The 22,857-nt window shown below is 37.1% G+C and overlaps 1 protein-coding gene across 1 annotated transcript; it reads left to right on the top strand.

Moving 5' to 3' along the window:
• Window positions 1–20,454: 20,454 nt before the first annotated feature.
• Window positions 20,455–21,345, top strand: LOC102802652 (galactosylceramide sulfotransferase-like). The gene has a single exon (XM_006825743.3). It carries the CDS (start codon window positions 20,455–20,457, stop codon window positions 21,343–21,345), a length of 891 nt encoding a protein of 296 aa, XP_006825806.3.
• The last annotated feature ends 1,512 nt before the right edge of the window (window positions 21,346–22,857 follow it).

The raw sequence follows: 22,857 nt of genomic DNA on the forward strand, positions 1-22,857 counted from the left end.
GGTTCATTTATCAGTGTTCACTGATGACGTCATTTGACTGGCCCTCTAGAGGCGAAATGACGCCAGAAAAAGCGGACGTTTGTCGTCTGCTTCACAACCCGTTTAATTACCCGATATTTAGGGCATTTCGCAGCACATACAAGTTATTTTTATCGACAGAATTCATTCATAGATCTCAGATTTCATGTACAGAGTGTCAAAAGCCACACCTCTGCTCCCCTTTAAGATATACGGAGCGAAAATCGCAGAGAAGTTATGCGTAATCCAGATGATACGAATCGTCATGCGTTTGGGGGGGGGGCATGGCCCCCCTGGCCCCCCTCTGGATCCGGCACTGCTATATATGCAGAATACCTCCCACTGTTTACTGTAAGCGCCATGATAACAATGATAAAATCAGTTGTTTTGGCAATAAATCACGAAATATTGGAGCAGCTGCATTTAACAGAGATGATGGCGTGCTTTATAAATCGCCGAATAAAATAAAATAAAATAAAATAAAATAAAATAAAATAAAATATTGAAATTAAAAAATAATAGCTTATCTTTGACATGATTCTGTTATCATTTTCAACGACCGTTCTGTGACCTTGCATGTGTCACATTCTCACACATAGAATCCAATTATATTTAATATAAATGAGCGTAGAATTCATTGTTTGTTGAGCTTTCCGAATTCTGCATTTGGCAACGTCGACTCCGTGTTTATATAGCAGCGATGACAAGGAACAAATTCTTAGTTCTTCTTGCCTTTCTGCTATCATATGTTTGTATTTATTGGTATTTATCGACATTTAGATCTACCGTCACACAACGCAACGATCTAACTGGAGTAATTATAGATTATATCACGAACCACGTAAGTATTGCCAATTTGTTATGCATGCATCAACGTATGATCGATGCATCATGGTGTAATAACGGGTTAATTCTTCAGTTGTATACGTATAAAAATGAACACGACGGACACAGTAATTATACCTTGATTATCTCAAACAATATAGTGATTTCTTTTGGTGGCGTGTGGTGTATGGAGTGCTGTTTGTGTTGTTATTTGTATGTAATATTTTATATTATTTGACCATATGCTATGCTTTAATGATATAAATAATCAGCTTTTACGTCAGTTATACATATATCATATGATTTCACAATCAAATCATTTATAAACAATGAAGACATTTACATAAGATTTACTCCACAATTATCACTATAAATGGAATACAATTATTTTTATATAATAAGTATGCCTTGATTAGTATTTACAATTATATCACCATCGTTATCAATACAGGTCAATTTGATGACGTATTTGCAGTAATGTGTCCATTGTTCAGCATCAAAGCCCCATATAAAGGAGAGGATATTTAAATATTTAATAATAAAATGCATTAAATGGTCTATTACCAATAACAACGAATTTTAATATTGAAATCACTGAAGACAAATTTGAACGAACATCGCCGTCTGTAGACTTACATACAGTCTCTTGTTTGTTTTTTTGTTTTTTGGTGTTTTTGGTGTCTTTCGCCATTTACACACTCCCATGTTATTTTATTGAAAAAAAAAACACCCAAAGTCTACGTCGCCTGCTCTATACGCTAACACGCGTTCAGTAACGGCGTTCCATTTATTATTTCATACATGTACAGCGGTATTCATAGTTACAGCCTTGCTCAATAATTTTGATATTGGCTGCAAAAATATACAAATGAGAAACAAAATAGACTCTACTAAAGTTGAGTTATTTTGACTGTTGATGCACAACTTGTATTGCCTCGGTGCATTTCGACACTTACCGAGTGTTTCGTTTATTGTAATGGTTATTTGAATAATAAAAAAATAATCATTTCCTTTTACATAAAAAGGATTATCATGTGCTATGAAATAAATGTGCAAACACGTATCCATGCAATAATTTCAAATCGTGTAGCCTTTAAAGCATCGAAAACCTGGTACGAAAATGTTTCAAAACAGTCCTGGTAAAGACGTCTCTGGACGTCGAGTCTTTGTCGAGATGGAGGTGTCATTTATTCGTTGATATCGATGTTAAAATACAAATGAAGACATCTGTGTCTTAAAAAATGTCCAAAGGTTGTATATTATTGGCTTTGAATTTTGTTCTGTTTGTTTTATATGTCGACCCCATCAAAATCAAAGAGAGGCGTTCTGCAAGTAGCAGAAAAGGTTTAAGTAGGCGCCGCCAAGACGAAGATTTAAGTAGGCGCTGCCGGGACGAAGGTTTAAGTAGGCGCCGGGGGGGGGGGGGCTACTTTCACAGTGGGTAAGGGTGTGAAGCCCACCTCTCGTAAACCATACTCACTTCTAAACAATTGTTTTCTATTTATATACCCACTTCTAAACACAAGTGTTTTCAGCAAAAAAAACAACACCCAGCTCACAACTTTCGCAACCAGTGAGCGCATCCGGGCGATGCATTTTATTCAGCCTTTTCCGGTATTTGGCTTTGAATATAATGACCTGTGTAAAAGTAAATAAATGCTACACACTTCTAAACCAAAACATTGATAAATGACCACCCACTTCTAAACAAAATAACGCGAAATTACACCCCAGTCGGGCGGCATATACCCGTATTGCACTTCTATGCAAGTAGCCCAAAACCCCACTCCCCACCCCCCGGGAGTAGGCGCTGTGCCAAGATGAACTTGAAGGTTTAAGTAGGCGCTGCCAAGATTAAGGTTTAAGTAGGCGCTGCCGAGATGAAGGTTTAAGTAGGCGCTGCCGAGATGAAGGTTTAAGTAGGCGCTGCCGAGATGAAGGTTTAAGTAGGCGCTGCCGGGACTATGGTTTGAGTAGGCGCTGAATGACTGCATACACAGTTGGTATCAGAGCGGCGGTGACTTCACCCAGCGCTCTGCTTGAACGTTGAACTGAAACTATTGAGTTGTGTTTAGTTATTGGAGTGGGTGAGCTTTTACCTCCGAGAAAGAACCCACAATTTATTAAAATCATTTGATGTAAATAATTATCACTCATAGCAGAAACGTGTTGTGAAAATGGGGGCAAACATATCGCATCAATGAAAGCATCAACATTTGCAACAACCAAACACATGTATTCAGTTGAATACAGAGTTAGTGCAACAGATGTATTTTATAAATAAAAATAAATTAAAAATATAAAATCATGGCGGGTAAATTAATAAAATAATATATTTTCTTAGTATGGAGTTGAAATTATGCTAAAATTAAAATTCAATATTTGTATTGAAGTATCATATTTAAATATATGTCACTACATTTGACGTTTAATTGCTTTCAGCAAACGCATCAAGTTTATTTCAAGCCTAACCAAACCACATACAACGCCCCGCTAAAAGACCATGGTGTATCGAAGAATGTCATTAAATGTGTGTCCAGTAACAAAGGCATATAACGTAACTTCAAAATAAAATTGTAATGGAGCCATCATACTCACTACTGTAAAGTTACCTTAAAAACACGAAATTTGTGCTATCAAGAATACCTAGAAGCGTAAACATAACACACGCAATACTAAATTAAAATTAATACCAATTCAATGCTACCATGGTTACAACCTAATGAACTAGTAACAGAAATGTACGATTTACACATAATCTCACGCTAGGAGATTCAACGTGAAAGAGTTGACAAACAAAATACAGATTCAATTACTGTCAATAATGATGTAATATTCATATATCATACAAAGTACACGTCACAATATATTACTGTCACTAATGATGTAATATTTATATATCATACAAAATACACGTCACAATCAATTACTGTCACTAATGATGTAATATTCATATATCATACAAAATACACGTCACAATCAATTACTGTCAATAATGATGTAATATTCATATATCATACAAAATACACTTCAAAATCTATTACTTTCACTAATGATATAATATTCATATATCATACAAACGACACGTTACAATCTATTACTGTCACTAATGATGTAATATTCATATATCATACCAAATACACTTCACAATCTATTACTTTCACTAATGATGTAATATTTATATATCATACAAACGACACGTTACAATCTATTACTGTCACTAATGATGTAATATTCATAATCGTAACAAATACACTTCACAATCTATTACTGTCACTAATGATGTAATATTCATATATCATACCAAATACATGATACCCAGATATTTTTTGTGATATTTATATTTTTGGATGATTACTTATTGAGACGTTGAGTTCATTTATTAGTTGACAGCGTATATTAACCAGATTTGTGGTGGCCAGTGAATGGCGCCACCTTTTGGTCATGTGCGTGCATGTTCTATAAATAAAGAGGAGTTGCGTTAACTGGACGCTTTTGTGTTGTACGCCTATTGTCAGTGTCTCGCCGTATGTGCGGATTTCTGCGTCAGACCTATTGTGAACGGTCCCGAATTCAGATTTTCCGACAGAGCATGACTCTGAGCGTCGTTTAACACCAGAAACGACCATATTGAACGATAATTCACGAAACGCGAGCGATGCCTTGGAGTTGCTGACCAAACGTTCACCACGCCGATACGTTGCTTCCATGGAATAGCACACAGAAGACGGCGCGCGGGTCGTCGCTGAATTACCCACTTGTCTATCTCGATGAGCATAAGTGTGCGACGGACATTGAATCGCCAACAAAATAAAAAAAGTAATAAGAGTGAGTACATTCCGATGTTAATGTTGATGTAACTTTATAACTAATTCTCAGACGATTTAATCACAAACATTGCTTTTTCTGTGATGTAACCTTGCTACGCCAACTGATCGCAGATTTATAGTGTGTACGCGACGTGGTGTGGGCTCAGCTAGTTTTCGAGGTGTTGAGAAGTTACATATATGAAATTTAATCGAAGTACGAAAGTTCTCGTCGAATTGTGAGCAGTTCTCCATATCTAAATCGCGGGAAAACCTTGTATCACGCTCATTTGCATAGACCTCATGTTCGAGCATCTCATTAACATTTTATCGCGTGAATACTTACGCGCGCCCAAGTGTCAATAACCTTGTGATCACGTGATAATCTCGCGACATTATTTTATCCCGAACTGTGCTGATTGTGCGTGCAACCTCGCTCTGACCAAAGTATTGCCGAACTTTTACGCAACGTAATAGAGGATACTGGACACGAAAACGAGGCTTCATTGAAATAACGTGTGCCCGTGTTAAAGTATAGGGAAATATTTAGTACATCAAAACAGAGTAATTCATGGTGATAACTAAATATTCTGAGAACAATTAGGAATTATTCGGAATTATATGATGCCTGCGACAGTGTGTAGAGCACTTTAAATTTTGTGGTTAGTTGTACATAGAGTACAATATTTTCCATGAAGTAGATGTCTTAGAAGATTTATATACAACAGTATTTATGAATTTGAACTCGACTGACCTGTGCCTTTGACCAAGAAGTTGACACCCTGAATTGGCCTGATATGACATTGACCTTTGACTCCTGATTACAGTGAAAGTGCTGTTTCCATTGTTTCAACTGCCTGCAGTGTTCATCTGAACTATATATAGTAACTTTAATAACAATATATCTTACCATTGATGACTTTTACTATAATATTGATGGTGTATAGCCATCCAGTGAACATTGCGTCTCTTGTTTCAATACATTGTAGTATTCTTTGCCCTGTGCCAGAGTGCAGGCACACGAGTCGTAGTTGTGTATAAGTGTTCCCAGGAATTTCGATATCAGTACAGTATTATCTCAAAGTGTGATATATTTTACATGTTAATTGTGATCTCTGCTACTATAGTGAACCAATTACTTACCCTGAACACAAAGATTTATTATGCGTACCAGTATCCCAATGTTTGGACATTGATGGGTCGTTTTGTTAATAATTTGGTGGCCCCAGTTGATTTTTCCTGTGAACCTGGGAAAGGCGACTTTGCCTGTTGCCATTTATCTTGTTTTGGCCTTTTGGATGAATATTTTGGTTACATAATTGGCGCCCGCTAAGGGGGGTAGTCGATTGGTTGCTATCGCCGGTAGTCCTGAGATATGATTGTGGACAGTTGAGTGTTGTTCCCCTTTTGACTTACTGTGGCCCAGTGTGAGAGTGATTTGATTGACTTTCATGTATATAGTTGTATTGTATTCCAAGCTATTTTTCATACTTTTTGTAGAAGTGCATGTTTGGCAATTTATTTTTAGATTGGTGTAGTGAACTTGCATCACTTAGTGACCTGGACTATCAGTGGTGCTTCTAATTGGTAACTGATGCACTGCAGCTGCAGCCCTATAGGATTATCACGATGGATGATCATAAAGGCGGCAAGGTAAATAAGAGTGATAACCATGGGGGAACTCAAGTGAAAACTTCACCTGATATACCTCTTAGGACCATGCCTGGGTTGGGAGGGGTGACACCTGGACTCCCTTTGGTGACACATGAAGATATGTTAGATGATAGGTGTGGGGATAGAACCCCTAGTCATTCTGGTAGTGAGGGTTATATTGGCAAATTGGCTAACGATGAGATGGAGTTACGTGAGAATGAACTGAGATTGGCCAAATGGAGTGCAAAGTTGAAAAGTTTGGAACAACACAATTTAGTACGTGAGCGTGAGTATGAACGCATGCAATTCCAGAGTAATAGTGATCATGCTAATCGTCAGTATTGCGAAGATATTGATGATTTTGAGCAACAATACCGTAACAGAGGACAACACGCTCGATCCCTCAATCATGTTAATTCAGAAGTCGTGGCTGGTCTCAAAGAAGAAAACGTGACCAGTTGCAATCCAGAATAGATTGGTTTTACAAAGAGCACAATAATGATACCGAAAAATTCAGGCGTGATGAGTTAGCATCAAAGATCGAGCAGATGGATCTTAGAAATCATGAGGAAAAGCTTGCACAAGATCATGACCATGACAGGCTGCGACTACAAGACGAATATGACTGTGATAGGCAGCAAATGCAAAAAGAGCGTGAGCTTGCTGAGCAGCAGTACCGAGAGAAAATTGAGGATATAGAGAAGCGTTACAGAGGTAAAGCTTATAGATGTTCTATGGATTCTGCCGTCATAGTTCCCCAATCTGTTATTGCGCCGCAGGTGAGTGTTAAAGATAATCTTTTGGGTACCTCGACCAGTATTGATGATACAACAGGTAAGAGTAATGTTCATTCAAGACAGGGAGCTTGTTCAGACATAGACTACCCAGACAGCCAAGATGTGCGGAAGCGTGGTAAGTTAGATAGTGAGAGATTTACTCACCAAACTACTTTGTATAATCCTCCAAAATTACCTACATTCTCTGGAGATCCTGATAGAAAAGGAGATGTAGATTTTGAAATTTGGAAGGATGATGTTGAGCATCTGAGTGCAGAGAATATGCTTAGTGATAAAGCGGTTGTTCGTGCAGCAAGGAAATCATTGAGAGGCCTGGCTGCCACAACAGCGATGAACATAGATAAGAATGCTACTGTAAAAGAAATAGTCTGCAAGTTAGAAGTGGTATTTGGTACTGTGGAAACTGGTCATGCCCTACTTCAGAGATTCTACAGTAGCAGACAGCGTGCAGGAGAGAAAGTTGCAGAGTATGGAGTACGCCTGGAAGCAGCCCTGAACCTGATAAGAAGACGTGGAGGTATCCTTGTTTCTCAAATGGATGAAACACTGAGAGAGACATTTTGGAAAACAATCCAGGATGATCAAGTGAGGAATGGAATAAGGCATTGTTACAAACAGTGTGATAATTTTGACGAAGTGATACGTGAAGCTCGTTTGGTGGAACAAGATCTGGCTGAGTACCAAACTGATTCCAAAAACCAACCCAAACAACCTAAGCAAGCTCGAACACATGTTCAAAAACAGCCTGAAGCTTCTAATACTCCGGCTGGTGTTAATGAAATGAAGGAAGACTATGAAAACAAAATTAAGGACATGACTAAGCTTATGTTACTCATGCAGGAGCAACAGAAAGAAACAAAGCGAGATTTGATGGAGCAACAACGAGAAATGAGGCGAGAAATGACTACTGAGATTGAGCACCTTGTATTGGACACACTAAAAAGAAATCGTCCCCTTCAAGAGAGTAATGGTGGATCATGGAACAACTTTAAAGATAGACCTCCATCATCACAACGTCAGCAGTCTATTGATAGGGGAGGACGTTCACCCATAATATGTTATAATTGTAATGAGACTGGACACATGGCGAAAGAGTGTAAAGCACCCTGCAAGATATGTCAACAGACTGACCATACTTCGTATACCTGCCCAAAAAGTAAATACCACAAGGGAAAACCCTCTGCTCAGTCACATGGTAATGTTGAATCCTGCCGAACACGTGGAAATTATCAAGGAGATCGTGCTGTCCCTTTAGATGACAGAGTAATAGGTCCACTGGGTGAGGAGATGGCCATGGTGAATGGTGTGCCATGTAAGACAATGATTGATACAGGATCTCAGGTAACTATTATAAGTAAATCATTCTATGACAGGAACCTGAGTGATGTTCCCATCATGCCACTTGCTGAAGTACTGCATGTAGCAGGTGTTCATGATGACATATGTGAGTATGATGGTGTTGCTGAGCTAGAAGTGTCCTTTCCAGCTAAAGTGTTTGGAGATGTTGGAACTAAGTTAATTCTGGCTGTGGTAAGTAATGACACTAAGTACTCTACACGTGTGCCGATGTTAGCAGGCACAAATTGGCTTGGACTGTATGCACGTAAGTATCCACTGAATGTTCTAAATAAGCAGGGTAAATGTTTGTCTCCTGTAGCTCGTACAGCCATAACATTGATTCGTGCTAGAGAAAAGTTCCAAGGCAGGAATGGCAATATTGGACAGGTGAGAGCTAGATTGGATAGCCCAGTAGTGATTAAGCCCAATCACACGATGACTATCATGGGTGCTTTAAAACCTGGTCCGCCTGGTGAGAAGATGGAAGTCCTCCTAGAAGATGATTATCGTGGTAGATATGAGAAAAGATGGACCCTCAGCTCAATAGTGACTACTGTTGAATGTGGACGAAAACACTCCAAAGTCCCAGTTGTGTTATACAATGAAACTGCAGTGCCTGTAGTTGTTAAGTCTGGGATGGTAGTGGGTGTGGCTAAGGCTGTTATTGGCATTGACCATACACCAGTGCAGGTAACAGAGGCCAAAACATATGATGCTAATCCACAGAAGACAACCATATCAGGTGGTGGGTTAGATTTTGATATGACTGGAGCTCCTATTACAGCAGACCAAGCCCTTCAGGTCCGTGATATGTTGATTCGAAACCACAAATCATTTTCTAAATCTGACACGGACTTAGGGCATTGTGAATTGTTCAAGCATGAGATAAACTTGAAGGATGAAAGACCCATTAAGCAACCCTGTCGTAGAATACCACCCGCTTTATATGAGGAGGTCCGCAGACAGTTACAGGGTATGCTAGAGAATGGTACTATTAGAGAATCCACCAGTCCTTGGTCATCCCCTTTGGTGTTAGTGATTAAGAAAGATGGGACAACTCGAATCTGTGTTGACTACAGGCGATTGAACAGTCAGACAATTCCAGATGCTTATGCACTGCCTCGAATTGAAGAGGGCCTAGATATTTTGGCTGGAGCTAAGTGGTTTTCATCACTTGATTTAAAGAGTGGCTTCTGGCAAATAGCTATGTCTGAACATGATATTCCAAAGACAGCCTTTGCTACGCCTTTTGGATTCTATGAATGGACTGCAACCCCATTTGGATTGATGAATGCCGGAGCAAGTTGCCAGCGTACAGTAGAGCCATGTTTGGGTGACTATAATATGAAGATTTGTCAAGCATACTTGGATGACATCATAGTCTTTGCTAGTACATTTGAAGAACACCTTGATCGTCTTGAAAAGATCCTGACCAGATTGAGAGATTGTGATCTTAAGTTGAAGCATACTAAGTGCAAGTTGTTCAGGGATAAAGTAAAATACCTTGGACATATAGTGTCTGAAAAAGGAGTAGAGACGGATCCTGAAAAGACCGAAGCCTTACGAACATGGCCTACGCCTTGCAATGTGCATGAAGTAAGGACATTTCTTGGATTTGCAGGATACTACCGTAGATTTGTGCCTGGATACTCTACCATAGCCAGACCTCTACATGGCCTCACTGCTGGTTGCCCTAATACGAAGGAACGCAAGACTAAAGCTCCACCTTTTGAATGGACTTTGGAGTGTCAACAAGCATTTGACCTATTAATAAAGAAGTTGAGTACTCCACCGGTGCTTGCCTATGCCAATTACTCCAAACCATTTGAACTTCATACTGATGCCAGTGCATTGGGACTTGGAGCAGCCTTGTATCAAATGCAAGAAGTTGATGGTATGGAAAGACTTAGACCAGTTGCATATGCCAGCCGTAGTTTATCAAAAAGCGAAAAAAACTACCCGGCACACAAACTAGAATTCTTGGCTCTGAAATGGTCAGTGACCGAGAAGTTTCATGACTACTGTTTTGGAAATGAGATTAAAGTCCTTACAGACAACAATACATTAACTTATGTTTCCACATCAGCTAAATTAGATGCGACAGGACACAGATGGTGGGCTGCCTTGACTAATTATAATCTTGACATAAGCTACCGTCCTGGTCGTAACAACTGTGATGCAGACGCCTTGTCGCGAAGACCAAAACCCATACCCTCTCTTCCTGATGAAGGTACTGACAGATATGAGAGTACAATTCGAATTACACCTAGTGAAGTGAAAGGAGCAGTGATGTGTAATGATACAGACAGTGATACCCCATGGGTTGAGGCAATATCACATGTAGCAACAGCTATTCCAAATGATTACAAAGTGCCTCCGGAAATGCCTGGTGAAAGGTCATTGCCTACAATGTCGAAACATGATTGGAAGCTAGCTCAGGTAGCAGATCCCATCATCAAGCGAGTGAGAACCCTGAAAGATCAATGTTATCTGCCTAAGAGAAGTGAAAGGTTGTCCGCAACATGCTAAGAGAATGGGATAAACTATGTTTTCGAGATGAGGTTTTGTATCGTGCGCGATTTGGGAATAATGGGAGGAAGTACTATCAGTTGGTTTTGCCTGAATCACATAGACGCAAAGTTATGAGAGGACTACATGATAATATGGGACACTTAGGACAAGATAGACTCATTGAATCAGTGCGGTCAAGGTTCTATTGGCCTGGAATGGTGTGTGATATCAAAGAATACATTAGAATCTGCCCTAGATGCACAAGACGTAAGGACCCGGCAGGAGCAAAGACAAGAGCTGAAATGGTCAACATCACAACTTGCCAGCCCCTGGAATTGGTGAGCATGGATTTTCTAAGTCTTGAGCCATCAAAAGGAGGCATGAAGGATATTTTAGTAATAACAGATCATTTCACTAAATTTGCCATGGCCATTCCAACTAGAAACCAGAAAGCATGCACAACAGCAAAACATCTTTATGAGGGCTTTATTGTGCACTATGGTATGCCCGAACGCTTGCACTCAGATCAAGGGCGCAATTTTGAATCTGATGTTATTCGTGAACTTTGTCAGATAATGGGAATTGAGAAGTCTCGCACAACACCATATCATCCACAGGGAAATGGACAGTGCGAACGTTTCAACAGAACACTGTTAAACATGATAGGCACATTGGAAAACCACCAGAAAGCTGACTGGAAATCTTACATAGCGCCATTGGTACATGCCTACAATTGCACCAAGCATGACACTACAGGGTATTCACCTTATTGTCTCATGTTTGGGAGAGAAGCCCGTACAGCTCTAGATGTTCAAATGGGTGTACAAGCTGATGATATAAGATCAGAAATGACTATTACTCAATATGTTAAAGATTTGAAACAGCGATTGGAATTTGCCAATGAAGTTGTAAGACAGAACATACGTAAAGCTGGTGCAGTTAATAAGAAACGTTATGATAGTAAAGTGTTTGATGTGAGTTTATGTGAAGGTGATTGGGTTCTTGTTAAGAATGTCAATTTAACTGGTAGTGTGAAGATCAAAGATCGCTGGGAGGAAGCACCATATCAAGTTATTCGTCGACTAAGTCCGGATATGCCAGTTTATGTTATCAAGTCTGATGCAACTGGTAGAACACGTACGGTACATAGGAACTTGTTGAAGCCATGCTTAGATGAAGTTAAGCCTGATGCAATGATAGTGCCAAAAGTGCCGGAAAAAGCTTCAAAACGAAGAATGCCTTCAAGACGACCTGTGAAAGTTATCATCACTGAGAGAGATTCAGAGTCGTTGAGCTCAGATGATGAGTATGAATATCATTATCTTAGAAGCAGGGGACTGAATCCAAATAGCAAAGTTTTCAAGCCAGCAACAATGGTTGAACGTGTTCTACCGACCATTGAAGCTGACATGAGAATCGAGACTGGTTTGAAAGAATTGCCTGCACAACATTTCAAAGAGAACAAAGTATCCACTGATGTGATGACAGAAATTGCCCCCATGGGACCGGGAATTGAGATACCAAATGTATCCTTTGAGATTAATACAAATGATACGTATGATGAAACAATTGAGACGACTGAGCTTGAAAAGACTGATGACATGGGAGATAGAAGTCAAAGTGATGAAACCCAACCTGAAAATATGTCTGCAGCTGATAATGTTGTACCTGAAGAAGTCCAAGAGATCATTGGGGCTGTATCTGAACAGAAAGAAGACGAGAGTGTATACAAACAAAGCGATGAGATTGCTGAACCTCAGGTCGATGGAACTGTACATGGAGTTGAAACTGATGACAAAAATTGTTCTAATGAACCTAACAGAATTCCTAGAAGATCTACTAGAACTAGACGTCCTACGCACTATTATGGATTTTCTAACAAAGCTGGAGTCAAGAGAGATGTGAGCAAATGCATGAATGACCATGATTGGAGGTTAACTGAACATGTGTTATTTGAATCTACTGATGATTATAAGAGTTGTAACACCCAACGATTATCTGACAGTGATGGAAAAACTTCTGGGAGAAGCAACCTATTGAAGTACTTGAGAGATCATTGGAGTGAGATGAAGGAGACATAGATCTGTTTCCATGCATTGTGTTTGTAAATATAGTTCAGTTCGTGTTTTGCAGGTATGTACACTCAAAACCTTTACTGATGATGGGGGAGTATTTTGAAACTGTTTTAATGTTTTATTGCATGATTGCAGGTGATTGCAGGGAGGAGGCCAGATATTGCCCATGTCCTACTATAGTGAGGATGTCGGACAGTGCCTTTGCCTTAGTGATGTCTAGTTGTTGTTTTTCATGATCCCTTGGTGGAGGCCAGAATTTCCTGTGTCCCTTTGTTCTATGGATGTTGGACTGTGCCTTTGCCTTGGTTGAATCATTGTCTTTCAGATGCTGTTGTGAAGACTAGTATGTTCTTTGCTCAGAAATGATGTTGGACAACGCTTACAAAGAATCTATGTAATGTACTTTCATGTTATTGTGAATATATTGAAATCTGTGTGTGATTCAGATTGTATTGGATTACTAGGCGAATCAAGACCCACATGCAAATCCCGTGTATACAGACTTAATTGCCGTGTTGTCTGGTAGGGATGGGATTACGGCTGCTAATGGTTTTCTTGTTATGATGCTGAGTCTATGCTAGTGCTGCTATCATTTATCGGCGTTGCATTACTATTCTATGTGGATTTGATGACTGTCTTCTGGAGTATATCCAGAATGTGACATAGTACATACATACTCACTTAGTGTGTCCTGCTATGACAGGATTGACTATTAGGTGATAATGCAGACGGAGTGAATTTAGTAGATACAGTTGCAGATATTCTATGGGATCTTCCTGTCACTTGGGGGAGACCATTGATCACCATGGGGTGACTTATGCGATATCTATTCAGGAACTGAAAAGGGGAATGTGTGACTTTAGTATACGAGCTATTCTACCACTGCACTGGGGTATCTTACCTTGACAATGGGAATCATTGGGTGACTTTTTGTATTTTGGTGTGGCCAAAGGTTACTCATCTCATTTACAGTCGCTACAGCAGAGGAGGAGAAGAAGACATTCTAGATTGAAGTTTCAAGGAATGGTCTCTGTGATGCTAGTTCGTTTGGAAGGGGCTAGCCCATGGCAGAGATGGAGCCTTTTTAGCTCTCTTGTCTCTACTAAAATCTAGTTGTTGAGCACTTTGTATGTAGGAAAGATGTTTCCATATTTCGATAGTTGGAATACTATACCACTTGTGTGAGTGTGTTTTGGTATGATCATACATTTTGTTTGTAGTACATTACTACTTAACTTCATGAACATGCACGTCCTGAACCTGTGTATTAATGCATCTGTTTAAAGGTATCTTGTTGATACATTTCTTTTTCAGGTCACTTTGCTTTACATGTGTGGGTGGAAGGATGATCTATCCTAATATCCACAAATAATGAGCAGCAGTGCCGTTTGAAGATTTCTGAGACCTTTTGATGACTCTATGTTGATCACACATTTAGGGATTGCAGTGTGGAAGTTAGCTGGAGAGTTAAGCTCAAGGCACTAGTGCATTGTGCTTTACTCACTGGGCTAACTTGGGGGAGTGTGATACCCAGATATTTTTTGTGATATTTATATTTTTGGATGATTACTTATTGAGACGTTGAGTTCATTTATTAGTTGACAGCGTATATTAACCAGATTTGTGGTGGCCAGTGAATGGCGCCACCTTTTGGTCATGTGCGTGCATGTTCTATAAATAAAGAGGAGTTGCGTTAACTGGACGCTTTTGTGTTGTACGCCTATTGTCATTGTCTCGCGTATGTGCGGATTTCTGCGTCAGACCTATTGTGAACGGTCCCGAATTCAGATTTTCCGACAGAGCATGACTCTGAGCGTCGTTTAACACCAGAAACGACCATATTGAACGATAATTCACGAAACGCAAGCGATGCCTTGGAGTTGCTGACCAAACGTTCACCACGCCGATACGTTGCTTCCATGGAATAGCACACAGAAGACGGCGCGCGGGTCGTCGCTGAATTACCCACTTGTCTATCTCGATGAGCATAAGTGTGCGACGGACATTGAATCGCCAACAAAATAAAAAAAGTAATAAGAGTGAGTACATTCCGATGTTAATGTTGATGTAACTTTATAACTAATTCTCAGACGATTTAATCACAAACATTGCTTTTTCTGTGATGTAACCTTGCTACGCCAACTGATCGCAGATTTATAGTGTGTACGCGACGTGGTGTGGGCTCAGCTAGTTTTCGAGGTGTTGAGAAGTTACATATATGAAATTTAATCGAAGTACGAAAGTTCTCGTCGAATTGTGAGCAGTTCTCCATATCTAAATCGCGGGAAAACCTTGTATCACGCTCATTTGCATAGACCTCATGTTCGAGCATCTCATTAACATTTTATCGCGTGAATACTTACGCGCGCCCAAGTGTCAATAACCTTGTGATCACGTGATAATCTCGCGACATTATTTTATCCCGAACTGTGCTGATTGTGCGTGCAACCTCGCTCTGACCAAAGTATTGCCGAACTTTTACGCAACGTAATAGAGGATACTGGACACGAAAACGAGGCTTCATTGAAATAACGTGTGCCCGTGTTAAAGTATAGGGAAATATTTAGTACATCAAAACAGAGTAATTCATGGTGATAACTAAATATTCTGAGAACAATTAGGAATTATTCGGAATTATATGATGCCTGCGACAGTGTGTAGAGCACTTTAAATGTTGTGGTTAGTTGTACATAGAGTACAATATTTTCCATGAAGTAGATGTCTTAGAAGATTTATATACAGCAGTATTTATGAATTTGAACTCGACTGACCTGTGCCTTTGACCAAGAAGTTGACACCCTGAATTGGCCTGATATGACATTGACCTTTGACTCCTGATTACAGTGAAAGTGCTGTTTCCATTGTTTCAACTGCCTGCAGTGTTCATCTGAACTATATATAGTAACTTTAATAACAATATATCTTACCATTGATGACTTTTACTATAATATTGATGGTGTATAGCCATCCAGTGAACATTGCGTCTCTTGTTTCAATACATTGTAGTATTCTTTGCCCTGTGCCAGAGTGCAGGCACACGAGTCGTAGTTGTGTATAAGTGTTCCCAGGAATTTCGATATCAGTACAGTATTATCTCAAAGTGTGATATATTTTACATGTTAATTGTGATCTCTGCTACTATAGTGAACCAATTACTTACCCTGAACACAAAGATTTATTATGCGTACCAGTATCCCAATGTTTGGACATTGATGGGTCGTTTTGTTAATAATTTGGTGGCCCCAGTTGATTTTTCCTGTGAACCTGGGAAAGGCGACTTTGCCTGTTGCCATTTATCTTGTTTTGGCCTTTTGGATGAATATTTTGGTTACATACACTTCACAATCTATTACTTTCACTAATGATGTAATATTCATATATCATACAAACGACACGTTACAATCTAATACTGTCACTAATGATGTAATATTCATATATCATACCAAATACACTTCACAATCTATTACTTTCACTAATGATGTAATATTTATATATCATACAAACGACACGTTACAATCTATTACTGTCACTAATGATGTAATATTCATATATCATACAAAATACACGTCACAATCTATTACTGTCACTAATGATATAATATTCATATATCATACCAAATACATTTCACAATCTATTACTGTCAATAATGATGTAATATTCATATATCATACAAAATACACGTCACAATCTATTACTGTCACTAATGATATAATATTCATATATCATACCAAATACACGTCACAATCTATTACTGTCACTAATGATCTAATATTCATATATCATGCCAAATACACTTCACAATCTATTATTGTCACTGATGATGTATAATTCATATATCATACAAAATACACTTCACAATCTATTACTGTCACTAATGATGTAATATTCATATATCATACAAAATACACGTCACAACCTATTACTGTCAATAATGATGTAATACTCATATATCATACAAAATACACTTCACAGTCTATTACTGTCACTAATGATGTAATATTCATATATCATACAAAATACACGTCACAATCTATTACTGTCACTAATGATATAATATTCATATATCATACCAAATACACTTCACAATCTATTACTGTCAATAATGATGTAATATTCATATATCATACAAAATACACTTCACAATCTATTACTGTCACTAATGATGTAATATTCATATATCATACCAAATACACTTCACAATCTATTACTTTCACTAATGATGTAATATTTATATATCATACAAACGACACGTTACAATCTATTACTGTCACTAATGATGTAATATTCATAATCGTAACAATTACACTTCACAATCTATTACTGTCACTAATGATGTAATATTCATATATCATACCAAATACACTTCACAATCTATTACTTTCACTAATGATGTAATATTCATATATCATACAAACGACACGTTACAATCTATTACTGTCACTAATGATGTAATATTCATATATCATACCAAATACACTTCACAATCTATTACTTTCACTAATGATGTAATATTTATATATCATACAAACGACACGTTACAATCTATTACTGTCACTAATGATGTAATATTCATATATCATACAAAATACACGTCACAATCTATTACTGTCACTAATGATATAATATTCATATATCATACCAAATACACTTCACAATCTATTACTGTCAATAATGATGTAATATTCATATATCATACAAAATACACTTCACATTCTATTACTGTCACTAATGATGTAATATTCATATATCATACAAAATACACGTCACAACCTATTACTGTCAATAATGATGTAATACTCATATATCATACAAAATACATTTCACAGTCTATTACTGTCACTAATGATGTAATATTCATATATCATACAAAATACACGTCACAATCTATTACTGTCACTAATGATATAATATTCATATATCATACCAAATACACTTCACAATCTATTACTGTCAATAATGATGTAATATTCATATATCATACAAAATACACGTCACAATCAATTACTGTCACTAATGATATAATATTCATATATCATACCAAATACAAGTCACAATCTATTACTGTCACTAATGATGTAATATTTATATATCATACAAAATACACGTCACAATCTATTACTGTCACTAATGATATAATATTCATATATCATACTAAATACACGTCACAATCTATTACTGTCACTAATGATGTAATATTTATATATCATACAAACGACACGTTACAATCTATTACTGTCACTAATGATGTAATATTCATAATCGTAACAATTACACTTCACAATCTATTACTGTCACTAATGATGTAATATTCATATATCATACCAAAAACACTTCACAATCTATTACTTTCACTAATGATGTAATATTCATATATCATACAAACGACACGTTACAATCTATTACTGTCACTAATGATGTAATATTCATATATCATACAAAATACACGTCACAATCTATTACTGTCACTAATGATATAATATTCATATATCATACCAAATACACTTCACAATCTATTACTGTCAATAATGATGTAATATTCATATATCATACAAAATACACTTCACATTCTATTACTGTCACTAATGATGTAATATTCATATATCATACAAAATACACGTCACAACCTATTACTGTCAATAATGATGTAATACTCATATATCATACAAAATACATTTCACAGTCTATTACTGTCACTAATGATGTAATATTCATATATCATACAAAATACACGTCACAATCTATTACTGTCACTAATGATATAATATTCATATGTCATACCAAATACACTTCACAATCTATTACTGTCAATAATGATGTAATATTCAAATATCATACAAAATACACGTCACAATCAATTACTGTCACTAATGATATAATATTCATATATCATACCAAATACACGTCACAATCTATTACTGTCACTAATGATGTAATATTTATATATCATACAAAATACACGTCACAATCTATTACTGTCACTAATGATATAATATTCATATATCATACTAAATACACGTCACAATCTATTACTGTCACTAATGATGTAATATTTATATATCATACAAAATACACGTCACAATCTATTACTGTCACTAATGATATAATATTCATATATCATACAAAATACACTTCACAATCTATTACTGTCACTAATGATGTAATATTCATATATAATACCAAATACACGTCACAATCTATTACTGTCACTAATGATGTAATATTCATATATCATACAAAATACACTTCACAATCTATTACTGTCACTAATGATGTAATATTCATATATCATACCAAATACACGTCACAATCTATTACTGTCACTAATAATATAATATTCATATATCATACCAAATACACTTCACAATCTGTTACTGTCACTAATGATATAATATTCATATATCATACAAAATATTACTGTCACTAATAATGTAATATTCATATATCATACAAAATACACGTCACAATCTATTACTGTCAATAATGATGTAATATTCATATACCATACAAAATACACTTCACAATCTACTACTGTCACTAATGATGTAATATTCATATATCATACAAAATACACGTCACAACCTATTACTGTTAATAATGATGTAATATTCATATATCATACAAAATACACGTCACAATCTATTACTGTCATAATGATATAATATTCATATATCATACCAAATACACTTCACAATCTATTACTGTCACTAATGATATAATATTCATATATCATGCAAAATATTACTGTCACTAATGATGTAATATTCATATATCATACAAAATACACGTCACAATCTATTACTGTCACTAATGATGTAATATTCATATATCATACAAAATACACGTCACAATCTATTACTGTCACTAATGATGTAATATTCATATACCATACAAAATACACTTCACAATCTACTACTGTCACTAATGATGTAATATTCATATATCATACAAAATACACGTCACAACCTATTACTGTCAATAATGATGTAATATTCATATATCATACAAAATACACGTCACAATCTATTACTGTCATAATGATATAATATTCATATATCATACCAAATACACTTCACAATCTATTACTGTCACTAATGATATAATATTCATATATCATGCAAAATATTACTGTCACTAATGATGTAATATTCATATATCATACAAAATACACGTCACAATCTATTACTGTCACTAATGATGTAATATTCATATATCATACAAAATACATGTTACAATCTGTTACTGTCAATATGTGTAGCTTAAATTTAATTTGTTGCTTATTCTGAGTGCTCTGATGTCGTATACAATGGCATAACTCGTGGTACAAGTGCTAATAGAAATCTTTCTTTTCAACAGCAGGTTAGGATTAACAACACAATGTACGGTAGAGGCAGTCAATGCAAACGAGTGTCAAAGTTCATTTACATCAAAACAATGAAGACTGCATCGAGTACAACGGTGAATATACTGTACAGATATGGAATAAAACATAATTTGACTGCACCACCTGGCCCTTTGTGGATATATCCGAATGACAATGGAACGAGGCTGGACATAAATAAATATACGTGTTCTAATTTCACTGGATTTGATTACATCGCTAACGATATACGCTATAACAGACCATTGATGGAAGATGTTATACCCAACGCCAAATATTTTACTATTCTGCGAGATCCCTATACACGATTAGAATCCGTTTTCAATTTTTTTAACTGTGGACGTGAAATGGATAAGCATGCAATTGCTAGCCCCTTCATGCATTACATACAACATTCATTTAATTTCTCAAAACAGGCATACCCAGCGTGTACTCATCAACGAAGAAATGGTATGATGTGGACACTGGGATTGGATTATGACTATCAAGACAATGACACTGCCATACAGCTTAAAATTGATCAACTGGATCAAACATTGGACTTAGTTATGCTGGCGGAATATTATGACGAGTCTTTGATTTTGCTGAAAAAAATAATGTGCTGGAAAGAAGACGATATTTTGTATTATAGTATTAACGTGAGAAGAAATAAACTAATAGTAAAAACTATTAGTCCAGAAATCAAAAATACAATTGCGAAACATAACAAGGCAGATATATTGTTATATCAACATTTTAATCGTACTTTTTGGGAAAAAGTTGAAAGTTATGATGGACATTTTGATGAAGATCTCAAACGATTTCGATCAAGACTAGATAATGTTTCCAAGGAGTGCTCACAACGAAAAAAACCTACAGGAATTTCTTGCTGGCAATTACATGCAGAGGTGCCTCCACTGCGACAATTAACATTAGAGAAACAATTGGAAAGGTGGAATTGCTGAATAGTATTCCAAAGAAAAGAAAAGAATGTACAATACAGTGTGGAGATATGCCATATCTCACATTGTTGGCTGTTGATACAGTATGGAGATATGCCATATCTCACATTGTTGGCTGTTGATACAGTGTGGAGATATGCCATATCTCACATTGTTGGCTGTTAATACAGGGTGGAGATATGCCATATCTCACATTGTTGGCTGTTGATACAGTGTGGAGATATGCCATATCTCACATTGTTGGCTGTTGATACAGTGTGGAGATATGCCATATCTCACATTATTGGCTGTTCATACAGTGTGGAGATATGCCATATCTCACATTGTTGGCTGTTGATACAGGGTGGAGATATGCCATATCTCACATTGTTGGCTGTTGATACAGTGTGGAGATATGCCATATCTCACATTGTTGGCTGTTGATACAGTGTGGAGATATGCCATATCTCACATTGTTGGCTGTTGATACAGGGTGGAGATATGCCATATCTCACATTGTTGGCTGTTGATACAGGGTGGAGATATGCCAGATCTCACATTGTTGGCTGTTAATACAGGGTGGAGATATGCCATATCTCACATTGTTGGCTGTTAATACAGGGTGGAGATATGCCATATCTCACATTGTTGGCTGTTAATACAGGGTGGAGATATGCCATATTTCACATTGTTGGCTGTTAATACAGGGTGGAGATATGCCATATCTCACATTGTTGGCTGTTAATACAGTGTGGAGATATGCAATATCTCACATTGTTGGCTGTTGATACAGTGTGGAGATATGCCATATCTCACATTGTTGGCTGTTGTTGATACAGTGTGGAGATATGCCATATCTCACATTGTTGGCTGTTGATACAGTGTGGAGATATGCCATATCTCACATTGTTGGCTGTTGTTGATACAGGGTGGAGATATGCCATATCTCACATTGTTGGCTGTTGTTGATACAGTGTGGAGATATGCCATATCTCACATTGTTGGCTGTTGATACAGTGTGGAGATATGCCATATCTCACATTGTTGGCTGTTGATACAGTGTGGAGATATGCCATATCTCACATTGTTGGCTGTTGATACAGGGTGGAGATATGCCATATCTCACATTGTTGGCTGTTGATACAGTGTGGAGATATGCCATATCTCACATTGTTGGCTGTTGATACAGTGTGGAGATATGCCATATCTCACATTGTTGGCTGTTGTTGATACAGAGTGGAGATATGCCATATCTCACATTGTTGGCTGTTGATACAGGGTGGAGATATGCCATATCTCACATTGTTGGCTGTTGATACAGGGTGGAGATATGCCATATCTCACATTGTTGGCTGTTGATACAGTGTGGAGATATGCCATATCTCACATTGTTGGCTGTTGATACAGTGTGGAGATATGCCATATCTCACATTGTTGGCTGTTGATACAGGGTGGAGATATGCCATATCTCACATTGTTGGCTGTAGATACAGGGTGGAGATATGCCATATCTCACATTGTTGGCTGTTGTTGATA

The sequence above is a fragment of the Saccoglossus kowalevskii genome, chromosome 21, assembly GCF_978046115.1.
Source record: "Saccoglossus kowalevskii chromosome 21, keSacKowa6.1, whole genome shotgun sequence".
NCBI lineage: Eukaryota > Metazoa > Hemichordata > Enteropneusta > Harrimaniidae > Saccoglossus > Saccoglossus kowalevskii.

Bases quoted from the DNA above. Each gene is read 5' to 3' on its own strand.
- LOC102802652 (XM_006825743.3), top strand. From the start codon at position 20,455: ATGAAGACTGCATCGAGTACAACGGTGAATATACTGTACAGATATGGA.